Source organism: Micropterus dolomieu, linkage group LG07 (genome assembly GCF_021292245.1).
Source record: "Micropterus dolomieu isolate WLL.071019.BEF.003 ecotype Adirondacks linkage group LG07, ASM2129224v1, whole genome shotgun sequence".
NCBI classification, from domain to species: Eukaryota; Metazoa; Chordata; class Actinopteri; order Centrarchiformes; family Centrarchidae; genus Micropterus; species Micropterus dolomieu.
The window spans coordinates 12,586,544-12,603,941 of record NC_060156.1 but is presented as its reverse complement, the minus strand read 5'-3'; the positions used below and the strand labels follow the sequence as shown (position 1 = coordinate 12,603,941).

Below are 17,398 nucleotides of genomic sequence, written 5' to 3'. Positions count from 1 at the left end.
TCTTCCAACATGACAATGACCCGAAGCACACAGCCAGGATAACCAAGGAGTGGCTCTGTAAGAAGCATATCAAGGTTCTGGTGTGGCCTAGCCAGTCTCCAGACCTAAACCCAATAGAGAATCTTTGGAGGGAGCTCAAACTCAGTGTTTCTCAGCGACAGCCCGGAAACCTGACTGATCTAGAGAAGATCTGTGTGGAGGAGTGGGCCAAAATCCCTCCTGCAGTGTGTGCAAACCTGGTGAAAAACTACAGGAAACGTTTGACCTCTGTAATTGCAAACAAAGGCTACTGTACCAAATATTAACATTGATTTTCTCAGGTGTTCAAATACTTATTTGCAGCTGTATCATACAAATAAATAGTTAAAAAATCATACATTGTGATTTCTGGATTTATTTTTTTAGATTATGTCTCTCACAGTGGACATGCACCTACGATGACAATTTCAGACACCTCCATGATTTCAAAGTGGGAGAACTTGCAAAACAGCAGGGTGTTCAAATACTTATTTTCCTCACTGTATATATATCAAGACTTGTTACCGTTAGTGGTGGAAGAAGTTCTCAGATTCTTTACTTAAGTAAAATTAGTAATAACAGAGTGTAAAAATACTCCATTGGCTACAAGTAAAATTCCTGCATCCAAAATTATACTTACAACTATTATAAGGATTATCATCAAAATGTACTCAAAGTATCAAAGGAAAGAATATCTCATTATGTAGAATGGCACCTTTTAAAGTGGTAAACTTATTATATATTTAAATACAATTTGCTCATGTGTTATGACTGAAAACTCAAAATTTGAAAAAAATAAAAAATAACTAATAAAATATACCCATTGGAACGTATTGGTGTAAAAGCATAAAGTAGCATAAAGTAAAGCACAAGTACCTCAAAATTGTAGGTCACTTTAGTAAGGTAAGTGACTAAATGTACTCTTTCTACCACTGGAAGCCTGTAGCATTTAATTTGTGGCAACTAAGTAGTATCTTCAACCAAGTCCAGTTGCCCTTGACTTTAACCTTCTTTGGATAACCATGACCTGGATGACTGAGAATCTTCACAGACATCCGGCAACTAAGTGGTGTTGCAGCTGGTAATGAGTTACAGTAAGGCCTCACTGAACTCTAGAGCAGATCTGCTGCTTATAGACTATATTTATACCGAACATTTTAACTTCTTGCAATTTTCGGAAATTTTTATCTTTATTACGAGTTAGTTGGGCATTTAAATGTGGGGTTGTTGGGTATTGGAAATTTTCGTTATCACTCTCACACATTAGATTTTTGATACATGTACATCGTGAGTTTTGTACTGTATATTCAACAATCCAAAAAGTCTTACCATAATGTTTTGAGGTCTTGATTTTTTCTCAAATATCTTAGCTGTTGGCGTTCCAAGTATTTCCAAAAGAACCTTTTGACATTTCATCTGTGATATTGATGATGGGTATTCCCCTGTAAAAGAGAAGCAGAGAACAATTTACTCTTTCATCTTTACGCACCAAATTAATATGGGCTGTACATGAAATGGCATTTAGAAAACTGTTTCATAAATGTTATTTGTAAAACTTCACAAGAGTAATATAACTTACTTGTACCCTTCTAATGGCACTTGCACTACTCGCTCATCTTCTGCCAGTATACTCTGCTCCTCCTCCTGAAGGTTGAATGAAGTGCAGTTTAAATGCATGTGAAATGCATAATGAAAAATGAATTGGGAAACACTTATTTGTTTATGAGAGCAACAGCACCTCTTCGGCATCCTCAAGCTTCTTCTTCTTGCTCTCTGGCATGAGGTCGTCCAGCCAGCTCAACTCTCTCTTGGTAAAGAAACAGTCCATTAGCTTCCTGATAAACACCAGAGCCAAAACCTGCAGAATTGACGCACACAATCATCAGTCCACAAAAAAATCCTTTATCCTAGCAAGTGAGTACATTGTGCTGAAGAGGTAAATGGATTTAAACTAATAGGAAGCATACAGTGGTGGTAGCATGAAGGACACATTCGCTTATATGGCGGATGTGCTCATAGATGTAGAAAAAGAAGAAGTTGTAGGGACCACATGACTTTAAATAACTTCCACATGCACTGCAGCAAAACTCTATACATTTTTGACAGCACAAGATATAGTTGATACAAAATGATATTATCTGCATGTTCTATGTCTTATTTAGGGATCGTTCAAACATACAACACAATATGAAGTGACTCACAAAGCTCCAAGGAGGCCAAAGAAAAAACACATGACATCAAACAAACAGGGAGACACTGCTTTGGGAAAGAGGAGCTGCTGCCACAAGTTAAAACACCCCCCCAGATAAATGATCCTTACAGAGTCCCTAAGGGGACGTGGACAAAGAAATACATAATAATAATTTCTTGGATGCACCTGATACTTTCTGATAGTATCTGGTGCGCACCAGACAGTATCTCATGTGCACCAGATACCTGTAACATCTTTTGCGCACCAGATACTTTCTGATGGGCACAGGAAACATGATTGGTTTTTTTTTTCAGGTTCCCTTAGTGGCTCTGTAGAACCAGACCTGACCCTAGTAACATGCCTGTACTCACACACTGAAGCCTGTTCACACTTCGGTAAGGTGTGTGGTATGAAAGGACATGCAGCCTGTGTAAATGTTCTGCAGATGGTATAATCTGACTGTTTACAAACCATCATGGGAAAGACAATGGCAGCCCTGGAGGTCTTGATGACCCAGAGCAGGACCAAACAGGTGAGCTGGATGATGGTGAAGAGGTGCACTTTCCTCAGAGGTACATGTCGTAGATAGATGAAGTCTGGCTGGTGCTTAGGTGGCATGCCGAACAGTTTAAGACGGTCAAAGAACTGGAGAGGATAAAGGATAAACAATTCTTAACTCTGCAGTGACTGATGTTTTTTGGTTCACTTGGGAGAGGCGGAAACAAGTTGTGAATACAATATTGACATAGCATCACCATTTAAGTTGACATGACAAACTTGTTAGCAAACAGTTGTTTATTTATACATCCGTAAATACAGAGCAATATCATCATTCATTTGTGTCCACCTGCCAAATGCAAGTCCAACATTCACTATATTCATCAACTAGTCACTAACTGTGTCTGTCTGCTGTTTGGTGCTTAGCAGATAGTGCAGAGCAGGTTTTCAGAGCTAGTTCATTGAAAACAGCTACCTGCTGCAGGTGAAAACAACGCATTGAAAGCTGTGAGAATAAACAAAAACAGTGAAGACACTTTAAATCTCCATAAAGCCGAGGGCTATCAGATTTAGGCGATAATTCTCTATTAGTTCATCACTACGAGTGACTACTTTCATATTATTATTATATTATTATTATATTAAGTTAAGTCTTCATAATGCACCATTTGAGAAGGGTTACAACAACCAATGCATGTGTAATGTTAAAATGTTCCTAAATGTTCCTGAAACCCACAGAGAATAATCTCTGAACTCAGCAGCTATGCAGCTTTTTTAGCATCTTTAAGGTTAAGGTAATGTCTTGGCAGCCTTTTTAAACAAAAAGCTGTGATAAACAAACAAAAGAACTGGCTCCCCAGCATCAAACAGCAACAGACAACATTACTGACTAGCTGGTGGTCCAACAGTCCAACATCTATCAAGCTCAAAGTTGCTCTGTGTCTGCTGGATATGTAACTGGATCTCATGACAAGCATAGGACACCTGTGCAAAAAATATATATTTTTCTTAACTTAAATATAGTTTTCAAATCCAATAATAGAAAGTTAAAAAAAAGTGCAAAAAATAAGAAGTAACCAGGGAAAATAAATAACAATCAGGTGTTCTGTAAATGCTGGGAACACACTAGAGGCCAATTAACACTTTTTATCTGGCAGCCAGACAATATGGAGGCGCTCCCCTATCATGGCTTGGAGAGAATTAACAGTCTACATAGATTATCCAGTAGAAGCGTCTGCAAATTGTAGTTTAACCGCACTGACCAACTATCTAACATCAGCCATGCAGATAATCTCAATAAAGTTTCATATTTACAAACAAAATTCTGCACAGGTCCGAAAGTGTGTCATAATCACGTTTTGGGAGTGTAGACGACTGTTTTCAAGCCTGGTGTGAGAATTAAGACTGAGAAACAAAACAAAAAAGTGATGTGTGTGACGCAATTAACTTTCAACATCTGTTAGTTCAAATTTGTCCGCTAATACCACAGACAACTATATCAAAGTCAATTATATCAAGTGTTACAGTATAATGTGAGTAAAAAAAGATGCATTGAATACAGTGAAATTCAAATAACTTTACCTGAATGCCTCTGAGAGAAGATGCTCCCATGTAAAGGAATACTCCATATAACACAGGCATAGGAATGAACTGAAGAACAATAAAAGTGTTAGGTCAGTAACTGCTCTATTTTAGCGGACCTTCTGCACTCAATAATTAACCAAGGCTTAAATGTCTTCAGGATGAAGCACTGAGAAATGTGTAGAACAATTACAGTGAGATACTTTATGTCACACTCAATAATACTGGGAGAATGACTGTACACAAGTCAAAAAGCATAAATAACATAATGACCTTCAGCACAGATGTCATGAAGACAGAGCAGCCCATGAGGGTGAAGATCATGAGGCCGGTGAAGCGTTGCTCTCTGATGCCAAGGAACTTGGGCTGCTCCCCAGGAGCTGAACACTCCGACTCAAGTTTCAGGCTGTTGACGTGGCTAATGGAGAGGACAGTGGCTGCCACGAACCAGGGCAAGCCCATCAAAGAGCACACACCAAGCATCACCCCCACCATGAACAGATCCAGGTGGTACCCACAGCCTTTCTGAAGGGGGAAACATTATTTTAAAAGCATTTTAAGACATGCTAAATTCAAATCTGCATATCTACAAGATGCTATATAAGCCATCTTATTATTGTAGTCTGCTTCCAGAGCTCAAAGCTGGGATAGGACCTTACCTTGAGTTTGTGTTCCTTCCTGTTGATGATGACAGCTGTGATCTGCTGGTCCATGAAGATGAGGATGGTACAAAGCAGAGCTGGGACTACTGTAATGACTGCGGTCCACCAGGGGTTGGGCCCCAGCGGGTTGATGAACCAACCTCGGTCATCTCTGGTTGGCTGGCAAAAATTACAAAGATTGTTGTTGGTTAGACATAAGTAGCAGCTTGTTGAAAAATGTTAGTTGGCAATGCGTTAATCAAATCTTTTGTGGACCAGCTCACCTTAAACACACTGGGAACCTTTAGTTTTGGAGAGGGGATCCCTAAGCCATAGTCAACTAAGACCATGGTAAGGATGGTGAAGAAAACAGCAAAGTCACTGATGATGGACCTCACCTGATAGAGAGGAAAACGTGTAAAATGATTGTAAATGCCCCTAAATCTTCCAGTTTCATTTATTTTACCCAATATAAAAACAAACCAGGAAACTTCTTTCTATTACGCAGTACCTGTATCTGACCACTAGAGTGTACCACTGTACTATACTACATAACCGAAGCCACGTTTAGCTGCTGTAGCAGCTTTGTCTTGATGCTTGGATCACAATGCTCTCTAATGTAGTGCTAATGTATGAAGAGTACAGTAGCCTACCTTTGTGGGAAAGTAATTGCTGAACTTGAACTCCTTGAGGAAGGCGGACATGAAGACGGTGGAAAAGAAGAGAATGACACACCAGAAGAGGACATCAGGGACATACGGGCCATGAGGGCCACATGCGCTGCCCACAAACTCCCCGCGCTTTTCTATACAGTCCTGCAACAACAGGTAGAGAGCACAATTATTTGATTTATTATATTATTAGCAATGCACCAGCAAACTCTAGGCTTCCACAAATAGGGTTTATGAGCATCCATGTCCACAAAAAACTTCACAGAGTACAAAAAATGTGCTTTTATAGTGATTTGCAATGAGTAATCCAATATAATCCAGCCCACATGCCCTTAATCTCCTCTGTTCAGCTTCCTCCATCTGGGAGAGCATGCCACTTTAAGGTGGAAAATCCAAATGTGTCTTTTCAGTCTGTCTTTGTGAAACTCAGTGATTCCTGGTGTTGTGTGCGTATAAAACCTCCATGACTGACAGATCCGTTTTTGTTTTTTTAACCAAGTCGGCGTGGGTAGTACCTTGGCCTCCAGTGCCTCCCAGTAAATTTCTGAGACAGTGATGTTGTTGATCTCCCAGTATTTCAGGGTTCCATTGGTAGGGTCAGAAGGTTCAACACATGAACATCTGTGGTAACAAACAAACATCTGGGTTACTAAGTAATCGCTCATCTGTCTGGGATTTACAGTACCTCCGAGAAATAGCCTTAGCAATTATTCTTTTTTTGTCCCTACTACAAAGTATAATAGTATATAGTGTGAAAATTGGTGTCCACATACGAGTACATGGTGAGTTTGTCCAGGTTCATGTTCTTATTAAAGGGATAGTGGTCTCCAAGGTGGACAAGTTTTTCCAAGGCCTCGTAGATGAAGATGATGCAGATGAGTGAGGCAAAGGCTTCCTCTGTAAAACGCGTTATGTAACAAACAAGGGAACTGGCATCTGTAGCCACCAGCATGATACAGAGGAAAGCTGTCCAAAGACCAATACAGGTTCTCAGTGACAGATAGGACAAGCCATACTCCCTATGTGGAGATAAAGGGGGAAGAGAATAATTAATGCTGAATATATGCGAGATAAAAAAAAATCATAAAATGATTATGTACTGTATGTAATGTGGTGGATTAGTGGAAGTCATTATCACAATGGAATGACATGGTATTTTGTCCATACAATCAGAACATGCTCATTGGGAGGTCAGATGTTCAATAATGTCCACAAAACGTAACTCACAGCAAGCCGATAAACATCAAACAGTGTAATCACAAAATGATGCAATGCACAGATTAAATGATTTATGCGTACAGTCACACAAAAAGAAAACATACTTGCAGAATTTGAACAATATCTTTTCAAATACAAGCACTGGCCCTGTGCTGCCCAAAATGGTAAGGGGCTGCCCGGCAAACAGGGAATAGGCTATTCCAGTCAGTGAGGCTCCGAACAGCGACTCAATTGCACTCTGGGGAATGGGAAAGTACAGAGAGATATTTGATGGATAGTTACCTTTAAATTCTTTACTGTATTGAGCTACAGCTGTTGTCTGGTTTAATTAACTGACAGGCTAGCACAGTTTACTGCAGTGTACAGCTAGTCTTGGCAGAACACCGTGAACATTTAGAGGATGTGATTTACTATGCGTCCTTCTGTTGCCTCGCCCAGTAGTCCTCCAAAGGTGATGACAGGGGACATGCAGGCACAGTAGAGGAAGAGGAAAGAGGCCACACACTGTAAACTAAAAGCATCAGTGTAGTCGGACAGGTAGTGGGGTGCCTTGCGCTTGATGTCCATAAAGAGACCACCAAACCATCTGGGAATATAAAAAGAAATTTGTCTCTCATGTCATTTAGTCACATGTGAATTTTTTTTTCTTGCTCTCCCTCCATTGCCTTTGACCCGATGTTCAACTCCTGAGCTTAGTGTGATATGCCCCTATAATAGAGAAGTCGAGCTGCAAATAGACATCTCAGGGAAGGATGTTTCTATGGAAACCACTTTATGACTACAACTACAGACCAAGTTTACCCAGAAATAACCACTCAGCACTATAGTGTACATGTTGTAGAAAAATTATATTTGATATTGTACATTTCAGAAAACACATAATAAGGAAAGACTGATGTCCATAGCAATGCATTATCTTAAATAAAACTGTAGTTTACTTGTATTAAATTATTCCACATGCCAGGGATTAATATATTTTCTATTAGATTCATAAATCACAAATCCTCTGCAACAAAGTATTCAGAGTGCAGTGAGTGGGCTGCATGCTGTACTGCCACAGCACTGCATGTCCACATTTTAGTAAAAGGCACTTATTTGTGAAAATAATCTCTCTTCACCTGTGTATAAAGACTTGACGCTATTCTACTGGTGATCAGAATTCACTTTAAACAAAAACATTGCACATTCTTCCCCTTTGTTATTCCTCACCTTCCAGTACGCTGCAGTTCTGGACCCCCGTGGCCACCTTCCGCCTCTTCCTCATCACCCTCTACTAATCCGTTACATTTCTTCCTCTTCTCCTGTTTAACAAACAATCCTAAGCAGTTAGTTTATTTTACCTTACTTGTCACATGATTGTCATAGAAGCAAAAGAAGAAATAAAAAACCACCAGCCAAGTAAATTGCTACTAACCTGAGAAGGTACATTTTTTGGCGGCTCTATCCGTATGGACGGGTCCCACTCTCCTGGAGGCAGGACTGTCACTTGATCAAGGAATTCATCAATCCCAGCGATCAGATCGTTGCGGTCTTTAGCTTTATAGGCAACATCATGGAAAACCTGGAAATAAAAAAATAAGGAAGGCTGATTAGGACTGCCCTCCTGACTCAAACCTTGACTCAGTGATTTGCACTGCACTTGCTGCACTGTATGTGCAAGTTTCACCATTTGCATTTGACAACCTTGCATACCTGCATATACTTCACAGACCCATGGATATTTTAAATGCAGGAATGTCTGCCAACCTTTACTGAAAACAAACAAACAGGCACATTCACACTTACGTCTCTGGACTAACTTAACCCCGTATAAACATGTGCCTAGGATAGCACAGGCTAGCATATTAGGACCTGCTTACTGCTAAACAACAGTGCTGGTTGGCTCACAATTATCCCTTATAAAATATCCAGTTTCATCAAATCTACTCATTCCAAAGTGTATAACAAAGTTTGGACTTTGTCAAAGCCCATCTTTTCCTCAGTGATGATGGATGGCAGCCTAAAATCCAGACAAAAAGGAGGACATGAGGGCTGACTAATCGCCAAAAGCATGTCATAAAAAGCTCTGAGCTGTGTTTCATGCTGAGAAATGTTCCATCACTTCAAGAATTTGGTGAGTTCTGCTGGACTGTGAATTTATGCAAAGTGCCTGCAAAAAATCTGAGTAACGACATCTGGTTGACATTCAAACCAATCCACCCTCTTCAAAACATTACTGAATAAGTAACACAGTAACAAGGTGAATTCATACCTCATCTGTCATAAGTGTTGCAATGGACCTTCCAATCTCATGATACTGAGGCGCTCTACCCAAAGGCCCTAAAAGAATGAACAGAAACCTAAAGACAAAACCAGATATTAATACAATGTCAAATCAGAATTAACTTAGATGCATATTTACTAAATGTCAGACAGAGAAAAAATATTTATATCAGAAGCTGAACTGGTTTAGTTGAATCAGCCAGCAGTAACCTTGTGGCGATCGGAACTTCAGCCAGCCCACTGAGCAGGACCGCCGGTGAAAGGCGGACAAACGCCACCACCGGCTTGTTCAGAAATTCCAACTCTCCCACTAACACGTTACACGCCTCGGCCCCTACTGGGATCTTTTTCATGAAGTGAAGATCTATCTGAAAGAGGACACAAAGCACAGTGTTTAGTGTATAAAAGACCTTGAAAACCTTTCTTGTAAGCTCACTGTCTAGGCTGCTTTGACCGAGAGCCTGCCAAAAAGTAAAAAAGAAAGTATATTCTATAAGTAAATGGATGTTTATCATCACATTAAGCCTCAAATTAAATGGTTTGACTGGATTCTAGTCTAAATATTATCCTGGACCTTTGGATTATATTTTTGACTGTGTGTCATATGACATGGACTGTTTGTTCCTTCATAGAGTTTATATGGCTCTAAGGCAGCTGCTGTGCACAATCCACATGCATATTTTTGACATACTGGTCATGACTTACATAAAAAACGTTTCTCTTCACTGTCTCACAGTTATAATAACACAGTTGTAAATAATAATGTACAGAATAATACACAGCTGGTGCAAAGGGGGTTTTTCATTGCTGCAGTGTTCTTAAATGTATAAGTTGCAAGATACCAGGGCTCGAGACTAACGGCGTCCTGTCAACCTGGGAACAATAGAAAATGTGTTTGGGACAAAGAGAAATATTCTCTGGGACACCTCTGGGACGAAAGGGATTGTGTTTATTTATTCTCATGCAGTAAAAAACAGTTCAATGTTCTGATAAGGTCGACTAGTGTCGAGAATCATCTCCACCCTGCTAATGCAACTCGGCATAGCCTACGGCGTGATAGTAAAGTAAACCTCCACCCCTGCGCACACTGAGACATGCCAGCAGACTTGCTTGTAGAGTTTTACATTATAAACATCTAAAACCTGATCCACAGCCTGGCTCTGTTTGGGACTGTGAGCTGCGCTTTTAATGTGGATTTGTGCTGAGATTCCTACCTGATCACAAGTATTAGTTTCGGTTTCGGTTTATATCTCCGATAAAGTGCAGTGCACTTGTCTCATTCAGAAAAGTCTGAGGGGGAGCACAGCAGAGTATAGGTCAGGTAGACTTATCAAAAAAATATTTTGAATTCTCATTAAATAATGATTGTTTTCTGGACATGTCAGAGAACACAGACATGTGGGAGAGATTCTGAATGTGTAGAAATTTTTGAACATGAAACCTGCTGAAACACAGGTGCTATTAAAATCCAGGAGTAATAACTTAATTAAAATTAAACCAACAGATAACATTTGTTTTTAAATCTTTGATTGAATCAAGAAAAATAAATATTATTTATTTTATTTGTTTTATCAATTTTATGACTTTATCATCATTTATTATGTCACTAACAACTATTGAGGATAATAACAAAGTAAGGAAATAACATTTTGATTTTGGGACGCTTAACATTAACTTCAGGACGGTTCAAGATACGTATGTATAAGAAAAAAGCTGCTGTGGATGATTTGGTTCAGTCAGTTCAACAGTTCTAAAAACCCACTCATGTAAGCAGAACACATTTCATATAACATATAACATATAGCTAACAAAACACATGAAACAGTTCAAATATAATAATAACTCATATACAGTACATTGTGCAAATGGATTCAAAAAGGATTTTATTTTTGCTGTCTGTGGTTGTAATGTGGTTATCATTAATGCTGAATACTTGGAAACATGGTTGTAATCCTAATCCCTTGCTAGATGCTCTCTCCATTAAAAATACCATCAATGGACTCCTGTTCAAAACACACTAAATAACTCTGCTGATATAGTGCAAATATGGCATAAGAACAAGAATAACATTTGGGCTTCAGTACCACTCCGACAGAAGTGCAATTGCGACATTGATGCAAGATCATTTCCACAAAGTATCAATACATATAAAGATACTGAGTTACAAATAAATTACGAGCATTCACAATGTTACTTAAATATACGTATGTTTCGACAAATTATACTTAAAGCATGAAAGGAATTTACAGTTCACAAAAATGGTAATAATTATAATTATATTACTGAATTATTATTGTGGATGCATGAATTTGCAGGCAGCATTTTATTGTTGCTAATAGAGGTGGAGCTAGCTACCTTTATATACTGGTAGACATTTCATCTATAAAACTGAGTAATATTTTATAAGATGATCTTATGTCTCTGCATATAAAATCTTACTTTACTTATTTTACTTTACTTTGTCAAGTTTTTTTTTTATACACAGAACTTGAGAAACACAGGACTGTATGTGTTACAGTGCACCTGTGCAATGTGTGTGTTATACCTTGCTGAAGTCCACAGAACTGTTCTCTCTACTGACATCCCCTTTCCCATCTGAACCCGCTAACTGGGACTGGGAGGATGTCATCTGACCTGGAGAATCAAGACAGGAAAGTTATGAATCAACTGCAAAATGTTCTCAAAATTTCAGCAAGTGATGATTTCACTAAATATAATGAGACTGACCTATTATACAGACTATCTCTATAAAGGAAAACATGAGAAATGGTCACACACAGAGGGCAGAGGCCAGCTTTTACCGGTGCTGTTGTGGATAAAACCATATAGATTTTCATCACTGTTGTTGTCTCAAAAAAAAAAAAACCCGGCTCATGTTAACGTGATTACTGCCAAACTGCCTGACAGGTCTGGCCTAATTTCTATATTCGTTCAACAGCAGGGCCAAAAATTAACACAAATTATAGTGTTTAATAAGCTCACAAAGCATGACGTGGAGATTATCAGCAATTTTTGCCTCGAAATGAGCTTGATTTCCAGTAAACTAGAAAATGTAACAAACAGTTTGTTCTGCGTAACTAATTTTGTCATGTGGAATGTTGGCAAACCTGAAGCTTATAAAATGTAGTTGGCATTGATATAGGCAAGTAATGCTTCCAAATACGAGCCTGTCCTGTACTAAATTCAGCCCCAGAATTCAAACAAATAGTTCTTACACTGTGAAGATCAAAAGCAGACACATTTGCATATTAATAGATTGTACTTTTGAACATTGTTTTTTAATCTTCAACCACTCCAAATCAACAAAAGCAGCCTATTTGGGGTTGCCAGTATCACCAGAAAATCAAGAGAATAATCCCCTCTACAATATGTTATTTAAGTATAAGCTGGTAAAGGGGCAAGGGCATACTGTGTAAACCAGCACCTGTTGACTTCAGTGGGGCTGCGGCAGGTGGGTGGGCAGATGGTGGGTGGTGGATAGAATCAAGAATGAAGAAAAGATGGGAACATACGCAAGTTAAGACCATATGCTTATAAGACACATACACATATTGCACATTCACAAAGAATCCTCACTTACAGCTCTACTTGGGACCCCCTCCTCACAGTGAGTTTGCATATAGTATGTCAACATGTTGTGACCAGTTCAACCAAAGACTCATTTGACCTTCTTAGAATGTTTTATTTAAATAATTATAAAGTGACCAACAATTCACAAGAAAAAATGCTAATTTAGAAAATCGTTAAAGATATACAGTATATTTGATGGTTTCACAGCTGTCCCCTTTTCCTTACCATTCTTCTCCAGGTGGAGCTCTGATGTCCGTCGACCCATGTCAGCAATGGAGCGTACAATCGGTAGGCGATTTGCCAGCTTCTTCTGGTTCTGGTGATGGTGCTGCTTCAGGAGTGTTTCACGCACTTTCTTTCTGAGCTCGTCTCCCAGTGGTGAGTATAGCTCCTGGTGGTCCAGGACCATGTCTGTTGTGGACACAGACAAACCATTTAGATACGTGTTTCAGGGTTCTGGCTGAGGCTTTTGTCCTGTGTGACTTGAATTTAGTGCAAAGAAGGATTAATCTCATATTTGCGGATTACAAACTGCGTCAAACAAATCTAAGGAGCAGTGTTAAGAAAACGCATGTAACCTCTGCAGTATGTGAATTGGGAAGTTTTGTTTTATTTACTTCGAAAGGAGCTTTACAAGATTGAATAGTAAGACAATATTTTCTAAATTAAGTTGACAATACCTGTAATTTCGTCACTTGCTACAACTGTCTCAATACAGTAGTTACCTGCAATCTCTTCAATAGTATTAGCCCTCATGTCGAGCAGCACAGTGCTGTTGATAATGCAACTTCGCAGCTCAAACAGGCTGTGTAGGGACAGAGTGGCTACGTAGGGTTTACTCCATCGCTCTCCTCCATCCTCTACATCCTCCTCAAACTTCAGCCACCTGTAACAGAAGTTTGAGTACCAGTCAGGGGAGGCCAGCAGACGGAAAACTTGCGGGCCATCTGTTCTAGCTGCAATAACAACACACATTCATTCTAAGTTCCCCCACCAACATACAGCTTCTCTCTCTCTCTTTCTCTGTCTCTCTCTCTCTCTCTCTCTCTCTCTCTCACTCTCTCACTCATTTACTCCCCTTCCGTATTGCTGCCTCTCATCAGGGTATAGCTATAAATAAAATGTGTCTGATTTACCATTTTAACAGAAGGCCATAATTTACATGATAAATTAATTCTACATCTTGATTTACATTGACAATTATCAAAGAAAGAGCGCAACAAAAAGTAAACTCCCTTAGCATTTACAACAATGAACAGCAATTACTTAATGTAATGGAAACACAAACATTACACACACAGCTATATTTCTCATCAGTATAAGTGGGATCATGGGCATTTCCCGATCACTGTCCATTCAATCAGAGCTTTCAGTCATGTAGGTCATGTGTGTAGATGCTACCTTAATGAGATGACAGACTAACAGTACCTGGCACTTTCCCTCCACTCAGAGTCCTCTCCGTCCCTCACACAGATTTCATCCATCTCTGTAAAGAGGTCGTGAGGAATATGCTCCTCATCATCATCCCCAGTGCCGAGCAGGAACTGCACTCTCTGGGAGGGAGTGTCTGGGATCACAAGGGATTGCAGTGAGTGGCTTAAACAGGAATGGTTATGCCAAGGATCTTAAGAGATAATTACCAAAGGCATGAATATATTTATTATATGCTACAATGCATGCACGTCCATGATTGTGGCCAGTACCATAAGAAGGGGACTCTCTACCCTCCACCAAGGTGAGGGCCGGGTCCCTGCTCCTCTTCCTGTGTTTGTTTCCATGGTGATGGTGCCGGCGATGGCTGCGGTGCCTGGTACTGCCCAAGGGGACATGGACCCCGATGTAGAGAGTCCTGTGGCCTGGGGACGCATCACACAGTGGTTAGAGGAGGATCAACTGCAACGCGTTTGTTTGTGTGTGTGTGTGTGTGTGTGTGTGTGTGTGGGTGGGTGGATGTGTACTCTATCAGGAGCTTTAGAGATAATCATTATTATTTCACTGATCACAATTTGGCACTACTTCTTTGTTACTCCATTAAGCTTTATATTATTTATGCTACACCCTGATCATGAAAAAGTTCCTTTTTAATAGTGTACAATCATCTTGTCTCCAAACATGTATGAAACTAAATAGGACATATTATCTCTTCCGGGTCCTTGCCATTAAACTATTATGTAGTGTGTTCATACTTCATACTTTATCAACATTAATTTTATCGACAAACAATTAATACATAACTAAGTGTGTGCAAATACGAATTAAACCTAATAATTAAACCTTTTGTTAAAACATAAACAAAAAAACAACATGTCTTGTTTTTGGTTAGCAGGGGCATATATTTATAATATTATAATCAAAAGTATACAAAATTAGCGCTGTACTGGGGATGAGTGATCTGATAGACAAATATACAAACACATTTGACAATTTGTATGGCATGAAACTACATAGTAATACAGTGAGATATATATGGTAAAGCATATTGCATGATGTGTGTGTGCATATGGCTGTGACAAGGACAGTGTGAATCAGTTCAAATACATGATGTGTAAATTGTAATGTTGCAATTATCTAATAATGAGGGATTTATGTTCATATCTACTATTCTTGTTAGTAAATTACTGTGCATAAACTCAAAAATAAAAAACGTGTGTGTGTGTGTGTGTGTGTGTGTGTGTGTGTGTGTGTGTGCATGTGTGTGTGTGTGTGAGAGAGAGAACATGTCTGTACAGTGCTCTCCAGGATTATCAGTGCAGCTATGCCAAAATGGTGGGTATATGCATAACAAAAGCAATTAATTAAAGTCTTCTGTAAGCAAAAGAAAAAATTTAAAAGTTTAAAACCAAAACATGCCATTACCCACTGTGTATGGGATGTTGTTCTGAATATAGTCAATTAAAAAGCACTGTATTAGTTATTAATACCTACCATTTTTTTTATTATTATTGGGCAAATTCAAATCGGGTTTAATACAGATGCATTCTTTAAAGAAATGCGACACAGTGTATAACCTTTTTTATAAGTGCTTACACGTCTCAAAAGGATTCTCATGTGTTCAGCATAGCAATAGCCCGACTTATTTTGTGGCTTCAAAAACCAAAAAGCCGAAGCCTTTTTATTTCACTGAAAAGCTGGATATTGTTCTCTGTGTGTGCAGATACACATGGGGAAAGCTGGTGTCCTTCAGTAACTCAGTTGTACTGTTTGTATTTTTGTTTTGATTGTCCATGTTTTTCAGTGGTTATGAAATTACTGCTGCGAACTCAGCACACCCACAGTTTCTACCTCCCACTCTGCTCTTGTCTTTTAACTATGAGAAAGCTGTCAGGAGGAAAGCAGTAGGCGGACTAAGCAGCAGCAGCAGCCTTTCAGTGCTTGAAGCTTTTTGTTTTCGAGATGCAATCAGTGTTCGTCCAGGTACCTTCAAGATCTTCCTGCCCAAAGCTGGTTCCCTGTTGGGATCTTGTTCTTCCTCTGTCCAACACAGCCTCGTCATCATTCCTCTGTTGGACACATATGGTGACAAACAGACACACACAAACACATATTCAATATTATAAACACTAATCAAGATCACAGGGGTACAATCAACAGCACAGCTGGAACTGGAACATGAAACAATATATCTAAATAAATAAAATGTTTGTTGACTTGGTGTTGCCTCACAGTCGAGGTCATTATGAGTTATGAGTGAACTTGAAGGGAGGGAGGTGTTACATTTTGTGTGTAGTGTTATAACAAAATGTTCTCAATAAATAAGAACTTCTTAATTAAGACATTTGGACTTATCGTCCAATTTATTGTTTCCGTATTAGGTTTATATAGGACACTCAGGTAACAATACTATTACACTATTCTATGCATCTTAAAGAAATAATATCCAGAAGCACTTTATTAAAAACATTGCATGCACCTAGAAAACTTACACTGTACTACACAAAATGTATCATCTTAGTCAAAACAAAATGCTTTTCCTGTTGGGGACCATAAATTACCCACTTGCAATTGAAGTTTTTCTTCCTTTGTAGTGTTGCTACTTTGTTAATGGCACAAAGCACAAAGGGTGAATCACTGCTCGACTTCCTACACAAAAAGTTACATATTAATTTATCTAGCTTGTTGTTTTGTTTTATTTGTATTACTTCTAACTGGCTGTTTTCTAGTAAGTTTGGTGTTTTTTTTTATTGTACTATCACTGACCTGACTTCTTCTACCATGCACATGTATCACACATATAACACACATAACAACAATAACCCTTGTGTTGTGGTGGCAGCCCGGCTGACGGTGAGTGTCCTGGTTTTTTCTCCTTTTTTATCAGTTTTTCTGTTTTTTCCTTGGTTTTCTGTTCCCTGCCTGCCTCCCTGTGTTTTCTCCCCTGTGTGCTCTCTCTCCCTCTGCTCCTGAGCCCAGCCAACTACCTACACCTGCATCTCATCAGCCACCTCGTCAGCCTCCCACACCTGCCAGTAATCACCTCATGACTGCCTGTATTTCAACCCCGGTTCTCCACACCATCCTCGCTTGATTGTCGTTGCTCCATACCCGGTGCCACCCCCACGTTCAGGCTTCCATGTTTCTTGTTTTTTCACAGTTTCCCTGTGCCTTGTCGCTGTCTTCCCTAACCCTGTCTCTCTGTCTGTTTCCCTCCCAGGTACACTCACCCTCGTCCTCCGTTCAGTCGGCTGGGCTCATCCACTGGCCCACTCCTCCTCGGACTTCCCTCACGGCGTCCTCCCTGTTCCCCCACC

At 39.5% G+C, this 17,398-nt stretch overlaps 1 protein-coding gene across 1 annotated transcript in view; it reads right to left on the bottom strand.

The window, feature by feature from the left end:
* LOC123973905 (sodium-driven chloride bicarbonate exchanger-like) overlaps positions 1-17,398 on the bottom strand; it is a 34,297-nt gene that overhangs the window by 2,182 nt on the left and 14,717 nt on the right. The window contains 23 exon segments of the mRNA XM_046054279.1: positions 1,348-1,460; positions 1,598-1,662; positions 1,757-1,876; positions 2,681-2,854; positions 4,289-4,357; positions 4,562-4,813; positions 4,948-5,109; positions 5,214-5,327; positions 5,583-5,744; positions 6,116-6,221; positions 6,374-6,619; positions 6,923-7,056; positions 7,230-7,404; positions 8,028-8,119; positions 8,233-8,379; positions 9,070-9,157; positions 9,291-9,448; positions 11,626-11,714; positions 12,876-13,061; positions 13,376-13,536; positions 14,079-14,217; positions 14,354-14,506; positions 16,069-16,150. Coding sequence (XP_045910235.1) covers positions 1,385-1,460; positions 1,598-1,662; positions 1,757-1,876; positions 2,681-2,854; positions 4,289-4,357; positions 4,562-4,813; positions 4,948-5,109; positions 5,214-5,327; positions 5,583-5,744; positions 6,116-6,221; positions 6,374-6,619; positions 6,923-7,056; positions 7,230-7,404; positions 8,028-8,119; positions 8,233-8,379; positions 9,070-9,157; positions 9,291-9,448; positions 11,626-11,714; positions 12,876-13,061; positions 13,376-13,536; positions 14,079-14,217; positions 14,354-14,506; positions 16,069-16,150 — 3,150 coding nt within the window. The 3' untranslated portion in view covers positions 1,348-1,384.